Raw genomic sequence first — 15,454 nt, 5'->3', positions numbered from 1 at the left:
AGAAGGGGAAGAAGTAAAAGAAGTAGAGGGATAAGTCTCTGTCTCGTATATCGTACACTCGCGTCCTTGTATGTACGGCTTGAAAGGGTTGTTAGTAGATATGTTATCATAACTAGTAGTGCGCGGGGGATTGTTAGTAGCTGTTTAGGTAAAGACGGGTGGGGGAGACAGGCAGGTAGTTGTATGCCTGCTGCGTGGGCAGGTAGAGGCTGTGTGTGCGTAAAACGGGTGTATGCGTATGTACACGCGCTATAGCTGTGGGGGTGGCGTGGGGTTAGCGTTGGCTGTATGTAGCACGCAGCTAACGCGCCTCCCGCGTGCCGCGTATCTAGCTGCAGGAAGTAAGCTCGGATCTGGTGGAATGTGGGGGGAGGCACTGCTGCTGCTGTGCAGGTGTATGCGTGTGGGGTTTGTGCGCCGTTGCTCTGCTTGCTTCGTAGCTGTCTCCGGTTTTTCGAAGCGCGCTAGCTTGCCTGCCTGTTACGTGTACGTGTACGTGCCCGGCGAGCGTATCTTGCTTCTGCAGGTCGGTTCGGTGGACGGGGGCTCTGAGAAGGGTTGGGTGCTGGTGGAATGGAGAGCGTGGTGGTGGTGACCTGCCTTCTGGGTGTTGCGCTGTACTGCTTTGGCGACAAGGTTGGCTTTTTTGTATCTTGTTTGTTTGTGTTTATGTCTCTTTATTTTCATGCTCTTCCCCTCTTTCTCTCCTTAATATTCCTTTTTCGTTCGCTTCGTTCGCTTGTCTTTCTTTTCTTTTCCCTGTGTCACTCGTGAAACACTTCAATGCTCGCTTCCCCACACTCCTCCCCACTTCCCCACAATCGGAACAAATGCTGTTGAACGCTGGAAAAACGATCTGGTCACACTTTTGGGTACAAGCATGCCGGGTATGCGGATAAGAAGAGGTGAGGTACTTTGATGCGTTGAAGCGGAGCTATTACGAGAACCTAGTTTGTAGTAACGGTGATGGCGGAAGAAAGGCGCCAAAAGAAATGTTTCGGGGGTTTGGCTGGCTGTATCGGCGGCATCGCCGCCGCCGTCGACGTCAATGTGCTACTATAGCTGCTGGCTGTAGGCTGCTAGAAGCGGTCTGGCCCCGCTCAGGAGTGTAGATGTGCCGGGTATGCGCGTGAGAAGAGCGGGGTTTGGCTAGTGGCTGAGTGGTTGTTAGTATTGGCTTGATGATGGTGGTGGTATAAGAGAGCGCGTACTTAGTTAACCGTATAATTGTTGTAAAAAAAAAAAAAAAAAAAAAAAAAAAAAGTAAAAACTTACACTTCGACATCCGCCTAACGTCGCTCATTCTTTTTTGCAGTAACGGGGTTATCTTACTAACATAATATTGAAGCTCTTCTCGTTCGCTAACTTCCTTTGATATCTATATATAAAAAACAGTGAATATAAATCGTAACAATCTGGCTATACCATATGGCACCCTTGTAATTCTAGTATGTACTACTGCAGACAAGGATTCACAACACCGAATCAAACGCATAATCAGAAAATGTTGCTTGTTTGGTGCCACACAATGAAGAAGTAAGCGATGGGCGGCACCATCGATGTGCTGTTATCTAGGGCAGTTTAGAGCGACGCTACCCCGCTCACGGGGTTGCACAGTGAGTGTTTGGAGTAGGAGGAGAATGGATGGGCGAGAGGGAGTGAGATATAAAAGCTCGTCAAAGCAAGCGCATTGAGCAAGTTTACTCCCTCTCCACCAAAGCCTGCTTTCTTCGTTACTCCCTTCTCTCCACCAAACTCTACCCACAATGCAGCTCACAACCGTACTTGCACTGTTCGCAACGCTCCTCCCCGTCGCTATGGCCGACTGCTGCGGTCCAGTCAAACCCGGCCCTCCCCCATTTGATCCCGGATATTGTGGAGACGGGTCGCGCCCAACCCCGTGCTGTGCCTATGGGCCCTGTAATATCTTTTGCTGCAATTGTGACAACGGTGAGTATCCTACCTGCTCTCGCCCCTTATCTACATACCTCTATCTACCTACCCTCATCTCCCACCCTTAGTACCTTCTTACCGAGAGCACTAACGTGTATACTTACGCGCTATAGGATGTCGCCAAAGTACTTCCCTCAACAGATTCACGCTTTCGCGTCTGCATACGGAACGGGCGTCGGACGCCGAACTTTTTGAACGTGCCAGGGGCGTCGACACTGGCGAGCTTACCCTGCGCCAGTACTCGGAGTATATGGGTGTGGCGATTAATGATCCTGTTTACGTGAACTGGTTCTACAGGTAAGCTCATTGGTTTCTTTTTGTCCGATCTTACGTTTCCTGAATGGCTGTTGCGAGCATTGAACACTGCGTTGTTGGTGCTGATTGAAACAGACACGACAGGAATGGCGATGGTGTCCTCACTGTCGACGAACTTCGCTTGCAGGGTGATTAGCTGGAGTTGTAGGAGAGCCTGTTGGTGAAGTTGTAGCCGATTGCGGTTGTGATAGGCTACAGTGGAAAGTGATGAAGCAGCGGGTTTCGATCTGTTGAATTCCTTTCAAACTTCTTTCCTTGCACTGTCTAAACCCAGTCTCTACCTCCGCTAGTAGTGTACGGTTTCTTTTTCTTTCAGTCGTTTGTGAGGGCCTGCTTATGTGCTTCGATCGAATAACGTTCGGTAAACAAAATTGAATGCTACGAGTGTTGTCACCGTGCTTGTCTACCTACTTTGCTATTCTACATCTTTTAACCGACATACATGGTCTACTATACAATACGTCTGTATCTATGAATGTATGTTCTTGCATGTGCATCTACAACTACATATCCATATTAGTTCTTCAGTCCCTCTTCCCCTCTCTTAAATGCCGCTCCTTCGAATCCCCACCCTTACACTCAGCAAGCCAGTCAGCAAGTCAGTCACACAACCAAGCACATACATAGTGAACAGTCTATCCTGAGACGTGGATGGCCAGCCTGATGGAAAGTGCACTGGCACACTAAACCAAGCCTGCAGAAGCGAGCGATTTCCTCTACCCTGCCGTCTACTCGTCCTAAACAGCTCTTTTCCTCTCTTCTTTTTTCGAGTGAAGATGCCGTATTCGATGTAGATAAAGACCCGTTAGAGATGGAGTAATTGGTGAAGTGCATGTCTAGTAGTTATTGTGGGCTGTTGGGAGCGACCCCGCTCGCGTGCAGATGTGAGTTTGTGGGGTATATGTTGAGAAAAACTGTGTTGATCTTCAATGCGGGGTTGGGAGGCGTTGATGATGGTATGATGTATAAGGAATGAGGGCAGCCGGTGCGACATCGACGTCTATGTGTTACTATCAACAACAGTGAGCACTAAGAGCGGCACGGCTCGGCCCCGCTTGCAGCTCTAGGCGTGTAGTTTATGCAGCTGAAGAAAGTTGGCTTGGTGACTAAAGCGGGGTTGAGGGACGTTGGCGGTGGCTTAGTAGTGGTGGGAGAAGAGAGGGTGTGCTTAGCTGCATAAGGAAGAACTATACGACGGGTTGTGTGATGTCGATGTTGATTGTTCCACCTGAAAATTTCCACTGTAACCATCGCATACTCCTGCAAATGGGTGAGCAAAACGATAACTATAAATACTAGAGGATACTTCTTAAGTCTGGAATCTGGATTCAGAACCTCCGCGTTTGCCCTAAAAGAGTTTTGAGACTGTCTCTCGAAAACAACTTCCTACTTGAGAAAACCTAGCCGTTTCCATGAATCACGGCTGGATGGATCCACAAAAACCAATTTCCACTTTCAGTTCATCATTTCCGACACATCATGGCTCCACACAACCACAAGAGCCTCAAAACCTACAGCTCCTGCTCGTCCAAGCGAAGCTCGTCGACAGTGACGAATCCAACTTTTTAAGAACCTAGCCCACTTTACCCATGCGCAAACACCCCCACTTAGCGTCACCCAGGAACAACCCCATGTCAAACCCAAACAAAGACTTCGTCAAGCTGATACAGCATACAACGCAACCACACCTCCGCTACGAAGTGTTACTTATGCTTCGCAATAAACGCACCGATACCACACAGTAACACTGTAGCCCTAAAGCTCACGCCCAACTCACTCCCGGCCCTTAGTTAAGGAAGCGGAAGAGCGGCTAGAGGGGATATTATTTCTTATATATTTACAATTTCGTGGAACAGTGCCGAGTAGTGCCGTGTATATAACTGCTTATCAGCTACAATAGGCATGATGATGAACAGAATCGCCTTATCTAGTTTAGGGACAGCAGGCAGACTATTTAAATCTTTATATAGTTAAAGTCTTTACATCTAAGGCGTCTCTAAGAAGATTTTAATATAAAATTATTAGTACGTATTAATATATAAGTATAATAGGTTTATTCTTAGAGGTTATTTTAGTAACTCCTCTAAAGACCTTAATAACCCTAGAGCCTATCCAAGCCTTATTTTAATCTAGTTTTATATTTTTATAGACTTTAATCTACACATAATGTCCGTTACCGTTAAGCGAGACTCGCCGGCTAGCGAGAGAGATAGAGAAGGAAATAAATAGTCTCTACGGAATACTCTTTATCTAACTATAAGCCTAGGGTTAGAGATATAAGCGTAGAGGTTTTAGAGTAGCGTATATAATAATTATGCTGACTAGATATTTTGTTTCTACTCCATACAAGCATGACAGTGACAGACCACAACCATCCCATACATTTACAAATTACATATCATATCACATCATACACGCCACCCCAAGCCCAAGTCAACGCGCACTTAACCCCACCCCCGCACGCACCAGCACGACACCCTACAGCTTCTCCGCCGTAACAGCGGTAGCAGTAACGCTCTTCTTGCGGTGGACCTCTTGCGCGGCCTCGCTAATACTCAGGCTGCGGCCGCCCGGGCCGTGCTTGGTCGCCACCTCATCGACCTCCTGGAAGCTGACCTGCGGGCGGAACTCGTAGCTCTTCCAGGCCTTGGTCACGACGCCGTAGAGTTCGTCGACCTGCTCGAGCGATAGGCCCTTCGTCTCGTAGATCATGAACCACACGAACCCGATGCATACGAAGCAGAAGGAACCCCATACGAAGAAGACTTTGGACTGCAGGTTCGCGTGCTCCGGGTCGACCATGTAGGGCGTGCTGTAGGCGACTGTGGAGGGGCGTTAGCTTGCTGTCTTTTTGACGCGTGGTAGTGGATAGTGGATAGTAATCGTTCTTGGTTTTTGGGGAAAATAGGGGAGGGAAGGGGTCACTTACTGGCCCAGTTTAGCAGCCAGTTGCTCGCCGTCGTCATCGACAGGCACTTTGCGCGCACCTTGAGCGGGAACAGCTCGCCCGTCACCACCCATGCTACGGGGCCCCAGCTGCTGGCAAAGAAGAAAATGTAGATGCAGACGAAGGCGATGGCCGCGCGCTGCGCCGCTAGGTCGCTCGTCCCGGATACGGTGCCCACAATAGCAACAATAAACTGGCAGACGCACATCCCGATGGCGCCCATTAGCAGTAGGTTCCGCCGACCCATCTTTTCCACGAGATAAAGACCTATCGAAAATTAGTTTGTTATCATAACAGTATTAAAAGGTGCACTTACCAGGTATGGTCGACACGACGTTGACGCAGTTGGTGATGACTTGAATGATGAATGGGTTCTGGAAGCCGGCGTTTTGGAAGTAGGACGTGCCGTAGTAGAACTGGCGCGGTTAGCATGCAAACCAAGTGCTTGGACGACAAACACAGAAACTCACAATGAAGTTGACGCCAGTGAGCTGCTGCAACGACTGCAGACAACATCCAGTGAGAAGGCGCTTGCCGACAGTGCCCTTGAAGCAATCAACGTAGCTGGCGCTGCCGAGGCTCATTTCGTAGTGGTGATTGGCGACGATTTCGGACATCTCCTCGACAACAGCAGGATGATCCTGAGGAAGACGACGGAGCTTCGAAAGAGCCCTGGCAGCCTGGTCTTTCTTGTCCTTCTTGACCAAAAATCGCGGGGTTTCGGGCAGGATGAGCAGGCTGTAAAACTATGTCAGACAAGCAATGACCTTAATAAATAGCAGAATGCTCTTACCCGAAGAAGAGGATTAAAGCCCACGCAAACTGGATAGAAATTGGTATGCGATACGAGCCAGAGTCATTGAGGTTTTTTGTGGAGTTGTTGACAATCGCAGCCAGGAATAAACCTATAGTTATCGCCCATTGGTACGCCCCGACAATGGTGCCGCGAATCCATTTTGGAGAGGTCTCAGATTGGTACATGGGAACTGTATTGCAGTGAGCGGGATGAACGGTGTTGTTGGGGCTAGGAACTTACTCATAGCCGAGACCATACCAACACCGAGACCAGCGAAGAAACGGCCGGCGATGAACATTGACTGCCCGGAGGATGCGGCCTGAAGAATGACACCCAGGTTGAATACACACATGGCGGAGACCATCAGGCCGATGCGACGGCCCAGGTAGTCGGCAGTCGGGGCTGCAAATAGCGCACCGAAGAAAGTACCCGCAGACAGAATCGAGACGATCAGAGAGTCTTGTGCCGCAGTGATCGAGCCATCAGGTTGAGTCGAGAACTCTTTCTTCCAATACGACATGGCCAAGATTCCTAATAAATCATTAGCTAGGAAAAGGAAATTCGGCCAGACAACCGAGCGTACCAGAAATGGTTCCAGTATCGTAGCCATAGAGGACACCACCGAAGGCCACGAATAAACCAACGGCAATGGCAGGCCTATAGAGGTCAGTCATAGACTCGGCGTGGGTTGAGCTCCATTGTCCTACCATGACGCGCCGGCCACGTCGTCTGGCTTCTTGAGAGCAAAGCCCATTGTCGACTCTGACTTTGATGCGCTCCTTTGAAATTTGTAATGTAGTCACTGTAAGGCGTAGACGGATGCCGAACATACTGGTGGAGCAATCGAGGCGGACGAGCCCCATTTATGAAGCTGCCAGCGCTTTACAACACCAGCAACAAGCCCTTGGCGGCAGACATAGTGCGCAGCCATTGAGGTCAGAAAGAGCCACAAGAGCATCGCGGACCATGTGATGTGTGGAAGCAATCCTGGTGCGGGGCTTGACGAGGCCCCAGCCCGTCCTGAGGGGGAGACTTCGGATAGATGTTGTAAAGCCAATGAAATGTGGCGGAACCAAACCGCTTGGCTGCTGGTCATGCTACTTGGCGCACCTGACAGGAAATGGCGCGTACCATCGCAACGAGTCGAAGATTTCTAGAAAACTGTTCTGGCGAATCATGCTGCTGGGTGAGCGATATTACGGAACCTCATCTGTCAAAAGCTGACAGGAACCGTCGGAGATCGACAAAACACCCCACGGATGTTGCGGCTTGCTCGTGTGCGGGATTGGCGCCACCGATGGTGTTGACTCGGCATCAGAACCAGTTGGGTCCATGCTTGTTGACCAGCGCAAGGCGCCCAACGACTGCAAATCTTATGCCATGATCACTATCGAGATCTTGGTGGATTGATGGTGATTTTTTCTCCAGCGTGCGGACATGAAAACAGCGAAACCGCAACGTTAGTTCTCAAGGAGAGGTAACTTCATCGAGTCAAGCGGAAATGACGTACTGCACACGCATTAGCACAAAGAATTCATACGGCCATTGAGAAACGCCTCTCCAGCAACCTTCGAAGCTGTTCATGTCATCGTATGAGCACACAGACCACTATCACGACAACCAGTGTGGAGAGATGGGGCTGAGTCTGGGGACTCAAGGTGGGGATGATTCGACACCCCAAACCTAACGCTCTGCCCACCCCGACAGAGCATGCAGCGTTGGGACGAATCCGATCATGTCGATATGATCCACCGGTCCACTAGCGGCCAGCTCCCAAGCCATCTAGCGCCGGAGCGCGCCACTTGCGGGGACTTGGGGCTGCCTGGGCAGGAGAGGTGGGGGTGATGTGAGTTGGACGACGATTCGCCAGAAGCGAAGACTAGAAAACATGATCGATTCCCTTCTCAGCTACCGGAACTGAGATATGCTCGAGCCTAGGATTAGAGATCAATGGCTGAGTGGGTGATGGAGCTTGTTGAGATTTCCAGTCCGAGAAACCTTACTCGCAGACTCGATGACGACTGGTCTTGCCCAAGGACGGCTCGGAATAACGGTGGTCCTGGCGGGCTGGCGGCCAGTCAGCCAGCCGTGCCGTTGGGGTGGGGAGAGAGAAGAGACACACAACTCCGATCGGGGCCTCGATCCGCTAGCGTCCGCTCCGCGCAGAGGAGGGGTGGCGGAGCGCGCGGCCGAGCCCTTGGCGCCACCACCGCCCTCTCCGCTTCCGGCCTAGCCGGCAGCGGCACACGACTGCCACACCCAAACACCCAAGTGCTTACTCGTATGGCCGCCGGCGAAACCGACGCATCTGGATGCTTTTTTGCGCCGGCCGCTTCCGTGCGTAAAGTTCCTTGCGTCGTGCCGTGGTTCAAGACAAGGCAAGCAGAGCCTCAGAAGCCACCGTGGATTTATTCCGCGTCTTTTTCGGACCTGCGTGCATGCATGCATGCATTTCCCCGAGATCCGGTCTTGGGTTGGGAAGTATGTTGCGGAGCCGCGATCTGGGGCTTCGAAATCTCAGGCCTGCCGGGGAAACTCGTCGGCATCTTCCTTCGCTCCACCACCTCTAGGGAAGCTGCTTGGTCAATCGCCAAGCTGTCTTTCCACAGGCCAAGTGGTGCAGGCCCGATATGAATGACGTTTGAGGGCGTATGTGGGTTCATCAGTGCTCGTTTTCAAGTTTGTGATTGTAAAATCTTATCACGGGGTTTTACAGAACTGGATTTTGAGGAGCATTTTTCATTGAGAAACAGACAGCAAGACCATTCTAAAACCCCACACGCACAGCAAACCAGGAAGCAAGAAACTCGATGCCAAACCCTGCTACCATTCAGCGATCCGCAGTCATGAAGTATGAGCATACCTACGCGTAGTAGGGAAAACCTTCGCCTTCGCAGAGCAGAAGAAGAAGAAGAAGCAGAAAAAGAAGCCCCCCTCCGTCTAAACAACCCCCAGTCAGAAACGCCACCACCACGGCCCCTGATATATAGCCAACCTCCCTGGTAAAGCATCCATACGGTAGGAGTACCCCGAGGCTCAGTCAAGACGCAGCACCCCACTGCACTGCACAGCACAGCACCCAGCAACCGCACCAACTCCAAACTCCCCCCATCACTCCCACACCCTAAATATCGAGCTCACCAGCGTAATCACCATAAACGCGCTCCGCATAAACAGCAGCAGCATCTTCCTCCCCCTCAGCATCGCTCTTCTCGCGCTTAACGACCGGGAGCTCCTCGTCATCATCGTCGTCCTCATCGTACGTGTGCTGCGCCGCCTTAAAGCCGCCGGGGCCATCCGTCTCGATGCTAGCGACCACGCTGCCACTGACGACGCTGCCACTGCCGCGCTTGCGCTTCTTGCTGCTGTCCGTTGTGGCACCCTTCTTGGCGGGGGTGCGGGGCTTGCGCGGCGTGGAGGGAGCGCTGGCGCTGGTGTTGCCGCTGCCCTTGGCGATGGCCTTGAGCTTCGCGATGCGGTGCGTGACGGCTTTTGGGGTGCAGTCTGTGGTTGGGGGGTTGTGTTAGTTGTTTGTTTGTCTGTTTGTCTGGCTGGGTGGGTGCGTGGGTGGATCCTGAAAGGACGGGCGTGGGGGTGGAGGTGGAGATGGGGGAGGGGTGAAAGTGAGAGCGAGGGTGTTTGCGAGCTTGCTTACCTTGGCCCATTTCTTCGGCGAGGGCTTGGTAGCTGACGCTGAAGCTGTGGACTTTGAGGATGGCGGCTAGGAGCTGGAGCGTTATGTTGTTAGCGGGGTTGGAGTGCTTGGGAGAGGGGTGAGGTGGTGCGGGTGCTGGAGGTACCTACCTTTGCGTCGGCTTCGTGGTTCCACTGCATGTTCGGCATTTTGAGATGGTGGGTTGAGCGTTGGCTATGCGTCTGATGTGTGGTTAGAAGCTGCGTGACGGATTGCTTGGGGTGAGAGTGAGGGTGGGATTTGCGTGGCTTTGCAGAGCCGTGACGTCGAGGTCGCGGCTAGTTGCTTGCGTGAAGTGAAGTTGGGGGGTTTGGTTCAGTGAAGGGGAGGGAGTGGACGGGACTGCGACGGATCGGATGAAAGAGACTTACAGAAAGTGATTGGAACGGTTGGCAAGGGCCAAAGAAGGCAAGGCTGTAAAGAGCTTGAGGTTGTGGACGTGAAAGGAAGATGGTCGGGCAATGGTGGGAAAGTGTAGTGGAAGAGTTTAAGTACTCGGGCGGTTGGTCGGGCACACCGCCAGTCAACGCAATGCTTTTTAGAGGCCTTTAACATAGACAGACGGGGAAGATTGGGAAGGAACGGGAGCTAGAAGGGCAGCCTACGGGCAATAAATCATATCGTCGGCCCAAACAAACTCCAACCCTGGGCTGCAGCATACACAAAGGAAGCATCAAGAACCTACGAGACCTTTCAGGCATATAATAGGGAGTTTGCTAAATCTGGAGAGCGAGATGGTCTTTGTCCAATGTCAGTCATCCGCGAATCATGCTAGATAATAAGGAGCTGGATCTACTACTTACACCGTACTACTACCACAGGTTAGAAAGATAAGGCCAGCAGCCATGTGAGTTTGCAAGGCTGGCGTGGGAAATCTCGAAGAAGACGAGAATAAAGATACAACTCATCACTAAACACTCAGATAATCGAATAGACTCTAATCTCTTGGATACATGAGATAGGACATACTTCAATAAAACTCGTAAGCCACCAGAAAGCCAATACCATCGCCCCAAGCCACTCCCAACCCAGAACCGCTCTGCCATAGCACCGCACCAGCACACCCACAAACCCCCACACTCACCCCAACCCAACCCCCCAACCTAAACCCCCACCACCTCCCCAACCCCCAGCACCCCCACCTCCTCACCCCACCTCAAGCCCTCCCGTTCAGCCCCCTCCCGCCACAACCGACCCGGCTCCCTCACATCCTCATAAAACTCGCTAATGCCGCCCCTCACCGTGCCGAAATGCATGCCCACGCTCTTCCTGCTGCGCACATCCCTGTGCACGCACAGCGCGTCCTCCGGCGAGCAGTGCACGGGCGACATGAAACTCCGCGGCGAGTAGCAGCCTATGGGCAGGAGCGCCAGGTCGAAGGGGCCGTGGGCATGGCCGATCTCGGCGAAGGCGGGGCAGTGCGGGGGTGGGTTGGGGGAGTTGGGAGTGAGGGGCGTGTCGCTGGGCATGGTGCGGTAGCCGGTGTCGCCTGCGTGGGGGGGTTAGTTTGGGTGCGTGGGATTTGGGTGGCTTGGAGGGGAGGGGAGGGGAGGGGGAGGCAACTTGCCGGCGAAGAAGAGCTTCTTCAGCGCGCGCGACGATGGCGGCGCCACTGCTGCTGTTTCTGCGTGCGTGCGCGTGTCGTTCGTTCCACAAGCCCGCTCTTCCGGCGCTTCCGCAACTTCCTCCAGCACCCACGAGCACCACAGCGACTTCCCCGCGTCCCAGAGGCTGCGGCCACTGAAATGCTGCGCGGGCGTGCACACGAGCTTGACGGCGCCCACGCCGTGCACGTCCACTCGGACGCCCTCCCACCAGTCCAGCTCCACCACCTCTGCCTCCCCTACCCCCATCCCTGTCAGACACGGCTTCACGCCCAGCGTGCACAGGAACCTTACCCGGCCCTGCCCGCGCTGGTGCAGGAACCGCACCGTCGCCGCGTCCAAGTGGTCGTAGTGGTTATGGCTGATGACGACGAGATCGACCTCAGGCAGGTCCTGCAGCGCACACGGCGGCGGCGTGAACCTCTTCGGCCCCAGAAAGCCGACGGGGGACATGCGCTCCGAGAAGACCGGGTCCAGCAACAGCGTCACGCCTCTCTTGTCCCTCTTACTCGCAGCGCTCGTCTCGACCAAGAAACTCGCATGCCCGATCCACGCCGCCTTCAGCTTGTCCAGAGCACTGCTGTCGCCGCGGCCCCAGTCCGGCGTCTGCACTGGCACCAGCTCCTCCCGGCTCGTGGGCACGGGCACGAAGTTCCGCGTCGGCGACCAGAAGCGCGCGTGCAGCGCTGTGGCCAGGCCGTGCGTCTTGCGGAACGAGGGCCATGGGTTCTGGAACGAGAGGGGGCGCGTGCCGGTGTGGTCGAGGTGGGCCCAGTGCGCGGGGGGAGAAGCGGCCGCGGACGCGGGCTTGGGGAGGTTGGCGAGCGCGGTGATGGTCACTACGTTTGCGGGAGCGCTGGGGCGGGGCGGCATTGTTGTTGTGGTTTGGTTTGGTGCGGTTTGGGGTCAGTTGGCGGGTTTGCGCCTGTGTATGCATGTGGCGTGTTGTGCTGCATGGTGTAGGTAGGTGAGAAGTAGGTAGGAGTACAGGTGGGTGCCTACCCTAAGATAGGTAAGCTGGCTGACTTCAGGGTCTGGGATGACGTTGAGTCCGCTCGGATCGGGATCTCGGACCCTGGTGCCTCCGCATCTCGTGCTTTGTCAATTTCAACGGGGCTCATGGCAGGGATCAGCTGCTGGCGCCGCAAGTGACACGGTGACCGTGACCCCAGGATTGCAGCTGATAAGAACGATAGCAGTAGCAAATTTCTCAAATGGTGTCATCATGTACAACGCATCATGAGGCCAAAGTTGGCTGTATTTCCCCTGAAGCTCGGAAGCCATCTACTTTTCAAATGGACAACAAAGCCATGTTGTCTAGGTTCATCCCCATTATTCATCCAGCATAGCTATGCAGCATACGCGGCCCGCTCAATCGGGAGCAGTCTACTCCTCCTTGGCGCCGCCACGGCCAGCCCTCTCGGCCTGCTCGATGCTCTTCTTGTCCGTCTTGATCTCGCCGCCCTGCATCGCGCCCATGAGGCCAGCAGCCGCCTTCCAGGGACGCTTGAGGTCGCCGCTGGCGGGGTGGCCGAGCAGGTGGACCTTGACGAGGTTGCCCTCGAAGGCGCCCTTGAGCGGGATGATGCTCTGGATCAGGAGCGGGTTCGTGTAGTGGAAGTACAGGTGCATCACGCCCATCATGCCGACGCCCATGACCTGCGCCTTCCACAGCGACTTCAGCTGCTGCAGGTCGTACGCGTGGACCGTCGTCGTCACGGCCTTGGGCTCCTCGCCGCTGCCCGGCTGCGCTGGCTCCACGTACTTGAGGACCGTCATGTCTGCGTTGGTGTTACTAGTGTGTTCTTTTTGCGCCCTTGAGCGTGCGGCTGGTGCCTACCCTTCTTCTTGTTGATCTGCGACTGCACGTAGAGGTAGATGCAGGTGATTATCAGGTTGGAGACGAGGTACAGCGCGCGCACGCCGTTGAGGACGGCCGGGTCATCGAAGGGGATCTTCTTGGACACCTGCATCATCACCCTATGGGCACGTTAGTGGGCGAACGCGGCGCCGATAGCATCGTCGGGAGAGCGTACAAGATGATGGCAAGGTTGGTACTGTCGCAAGGCGCATGTCAGCAACTGAATACACATGGTCAAACGGCGTTTGCGCGACATACATCTGAGGGTTAACCATCTTGACGGTGTTGTTGTCGCCGAGGCCGGTGTGACTGCAGGAAGCTTGAGGGTACAGACGGGAGGGCTGGAGTGGGCGCGAGGATGAAGTGGTTGAGAGGCGCGGCGAAGAGGACAGATCCGTTGATGGGGCAGCTCGGTCAAAATCAAAATCAGCCCCGGGAGGCCGCCAAGATCAACCGACCTCACTTCACGCGCACTCACCGCCAACACCTGGGCATGGAAGCATCTGGCAAGTTAAGCCAGCATCTCATTGGCCATTGTCAAGCTAGCCTACCCCTAAAGTCCATTGCTACTACCAAGATTTGTTCATCTGGTTGACGCAGCAAAAATCACAGTTTCGCAATGGAGTTTGTATAAACCTCAGTCGTGATTTTTACTCGGTTTACGATTAGAATCTACTGTAGCCTGACGTGCCCATAACTCTCCATGACAAAAACAAACCTGGCCTAATCAATCGCTCCTTGTACCTTGTTTCCAGCACCAAACATCCAACAAGCTGCATCAATCTGCCGTTGAGCGAGTATCTTTCACAAGATAATTAGTTTGACGGAAACTGGCATGAGAATGACAAACTTACCACTTCGCTTCCAGGTCCAGGTGGGAAACATCGTAGTCGGGGAGCGGATACTGCTCCTTCAAGTCCATCCCGAGCACGCCTTCGTTCAGGCTGTGCATGTCTTCGCGCATCCTCATCTCGTTCAATTCCTCCAACCTGAAGTCTCTAGTCTTAGCAAGAAGACTCCTTTTGCTGGGCCTCGCAATCTTTTCGCGATCGAGGATTGTGCACCCATCGCTGTTGTGGTATGCACCACAGCGATTGCAGAGCTTGGCCAAGAGGAATGCGTCTTTCTCGTTCTGAGACATAAAGTTGAATTTCGCCTCACTTTTCAAACGCTCCAGTGCGGCCAAGTCCCGCTGCTCTTGAATTATAAGGATCCGGCGTTTCAATCTCTTACCAAGCCCATCCAGTCCGTCCAGTCCGCCCTTGTGCTTCGCTTTATTCTTTTCGGCATAAATGCGAGCGGTTTCCATGACTATCTCCGCGCTTGCTTCCTCACGCAGTTTTCTGTATGATGGCATGACACGGTGCTTTCGAAGTTTGTATCGCGGACGTTTCTGATGCATGTCGGTAATGCCGAGATCCTTCATGTACCGTTCTTTGAGCTCGTCGATTCTCTTCTCCAGCTTTTCCTTCTTCTTCTTCTTTCGCTTGGCGGTCTTCGCCTCGCGCTTGGCTGACTGCATGTCTTGCTGCGTACTTGGCCCATCCACGTTGATATCGTCCATGCCAGGTTCCTGCTTGATCCGAACACCCGTGATAACATGGGTAACGTCGTCCTCCTGATTGACCGGAGCACCCACGTTGTCATCGTCCGAGTCGGGTTCCTGCTTGATCTGAACACCCATGCCCGCGTCATGCTCATTGCCTTGGGCGGGGATCAGCATAAGCTGATTAGCAGGCGTGGGTGCAAGAGACGAAGTACCAAAAACTGGACCCGCGTGCGACGAGTTGCTGAAGGGCAATGAACCTGACGGCTGTTGCGCTTGGAGCAGTCTGAGCTGGTTAGCGGGCGTAGGTGCAGGAGACGGAGTGCCAAGAATGGGTGCCGTGTGCGGTGACGAGTTGCTGAAGAGCGGCGAACCTGATGGTTGTTGCGCTTGGAATAGCGGGAGCTGGTTAGCGGTTGTGGGTGCAGAAGAAGCCGCTGGGGAACCACGTATCGGGCACGAGTACGGTGACGAGTTGCTGAAGAGCGACGAGCCCGACGGTTGAGCCTGGTACGGTGTAAACTGCTTAGCAGGCGTCAACACAGAAGACGACGGAGAGCCAAGCAGCGGGCGCGATTGCAGCGGCGGGTTGCCCAAGGGCGATGGTTGAGCTTGGAACAGGGTTGGCTGCTTAGCAGTTGTCAACGCAGGGGACGACGAAGGCGACGAAGAGCTGAACATCGGGCGCGTATGCAGCGACGAGTGGCTGAAGGGCGTGGTCTGACTGACGGGCGTGAG

The 15,454-nt window shown here is 53.9% G+C and overlaps 6 protein-coding genes across 6 annotated transcripts in view; 1 reads left to right on the top strand and 5 right to left on the bottom strand.

Moving 5' to 3' along the window:
• Positions 1-2,067: 2,067 nt before the first annotated feature.
• Positions 2,068-2,404, top strand: K452DRAFT_297284 (uncharacterized protein; the record flags this gene model as incomplete). Its single annotated transcript, XM_033542007.1, has 3 exons — positions 2,068-2,108; positions 2,158-2,250; positions 2,344-2,404. The coding sequence occupies 3 exons, from the start codon at positions 2,068-2,070 to the stop codon at positions 2,402-2,404; spliced, it is 195 nt and encodes a 64-aa protein (XP_033398459.1).
• A 2,342-nt stretch (positions 2,405-4,746) lies between these two features.
• K452DRAFT_297283 (uncharacterized protein) lies at positions 4,747-6,765 on the bottom strand (the record flags this gene model as incomplete). Its single annotated transcript, XM_033542006.1, has 8 exons — positions 4,747-5,090; positions 5,198-5,482; positions 5,532-5,631; positions 5,686-5,953; positions 6,009-6,201; positions 6,252-6,542; positions 6,595-6,668; positions 6,719-6,765. 8 exons carry the CDS (start codon positions 6,763-6,765, stop codon positions 4,747-4,749), a joined length of 1,602 nt encoding a protein of 533 aa, XP_033398458.1.
• Positions 6,766-9,135: 2,370 nt separating this feature from the next.
• On the bottom strand, positions 9,136-9,854 carry K452DRAFT_297282 (uncharacterized protein; the record flags this gene model as incomplete). The annotated part of the gene is made up of 3 exons (XM_033542005.1): positions 9,136-9,515; positions 9,667-9,739; positions 9,816-9,854. The coding sequence occupies 3 exons, from the start codon at positions 9,852-9,854 to the stop codon at positions 9,136-9,138; spliced, it is 492 nt and encodes a 163-aa protein (XP_033398457.1).
• Positions 9,855-10,808: 954 nt separating this feature from the next.
• Positions 10,809-12,318, bottom strand: K452DRAFT_350515 (uncharacterized protein; the record flags this gene model as incomplete). Its single annotated transcript, XM_033545663.1, has 2 exons — positions 11,273-12,318; positions 10,809-11,194 (listed from the first exon to the last, which is right to left on the bottom strand). Exons 1-2 carry the CDS (start codon positions 12,180-12,182, stop codon positions 10,809-10,811), a joined length of 1,296 nt encoding a protein of 431 aa, XP_033398456.1. The 5' UTR covers positions 12,183-12,318.
• Positions 12,319-12,523: 205 nt separating this feature from the next.
• Positions 12,524-13,565, bottom strand: K452DRAFT_248218 (uncharacterized protein). The gene is made up of 4 exons (XM_033538087.1): positions 13,429-13,565; positions 13,346-13,366; positions 13,150-13,289; positions 12,524-13,090 (listed from the first exon to the last, which is right to left on the bottom strand). The coding sequence occupies exons 1-4, from the start codon at positions 13,443-13,445 to the stop codon at positions 12,696-12,698; spliced, it is 573 nt and encodes a 190-aa protein (XP_033398455.1). The 5' UTR covers positions 13,446-13,565; the 3' UTR covers positions 12,524-12,695.
• A 257-nt stretch (positions 13,566-13,822) lies between these two features.
• K452DRAFT_357841 (uncharacterized protein) overlaps positions 13,823-15,454 on the bottom strand; it is a 2,308-nt gene continuing 676 nt past the window's right edge. The window contains exons 1-2 of the mRNA XM_033546146.1: positions 14,025-15,454; positions 13,823-13,971 (exon numbers count right to left, since the gene is read on the bottom strand). The exon at positions 14,025-15,454 is cut by the window's right edge and continues 676 nt beyond it. Of these exons, the coding sequence (XP_033398454.1) occupies position 13,971; positions 14,025-15,454 (1,431 nt within the window). The 3' untranslated portion in view covers positions 13,823-13,970. The remainder of the gene's footprint in view (positions 13,972-14,024) is intronic.

Source organism: Aplosporella prunicola, assembly GCF_010093885.1.
Source record: "Aplosporella prunicola CBS 121167 unplaced genomic scaffold K452scaffold_10, whole genome shotgun sequence".
Taxonomy (NCBI): domain Eukaryota; kingdom Fungi; phylum Ascomycota; class Dothideomycetes; order Botryosphaeriales; family Aplosporellaceae; genus Aplosporella; species Aplosporella prunicola.
The sequence above is the reverse complement of the archived record's forward strand: the minus strand, read 5'-3'. Positions and strand labels throughout refer to the sequence as shown.

Coding starts and splice junctions, on each gene's coding strand:
- K452DRAFT_248218 (XM_033538087.1), bottom strand. Junction 13,290..13,345: donor ACCAACCTTGCCATCATCTT/GTACGCTCTCCC, acceptor ACGTGCCCATAG/GGTGATGATGCAGGTGTCCA. Junction 13,091..13,149: donor GCAGATCAACAAGAAGAAGG/GTAGGCACCAGC, acceptor ACACCAACGCAG/ACATGACGGTCCTCAAGTAC.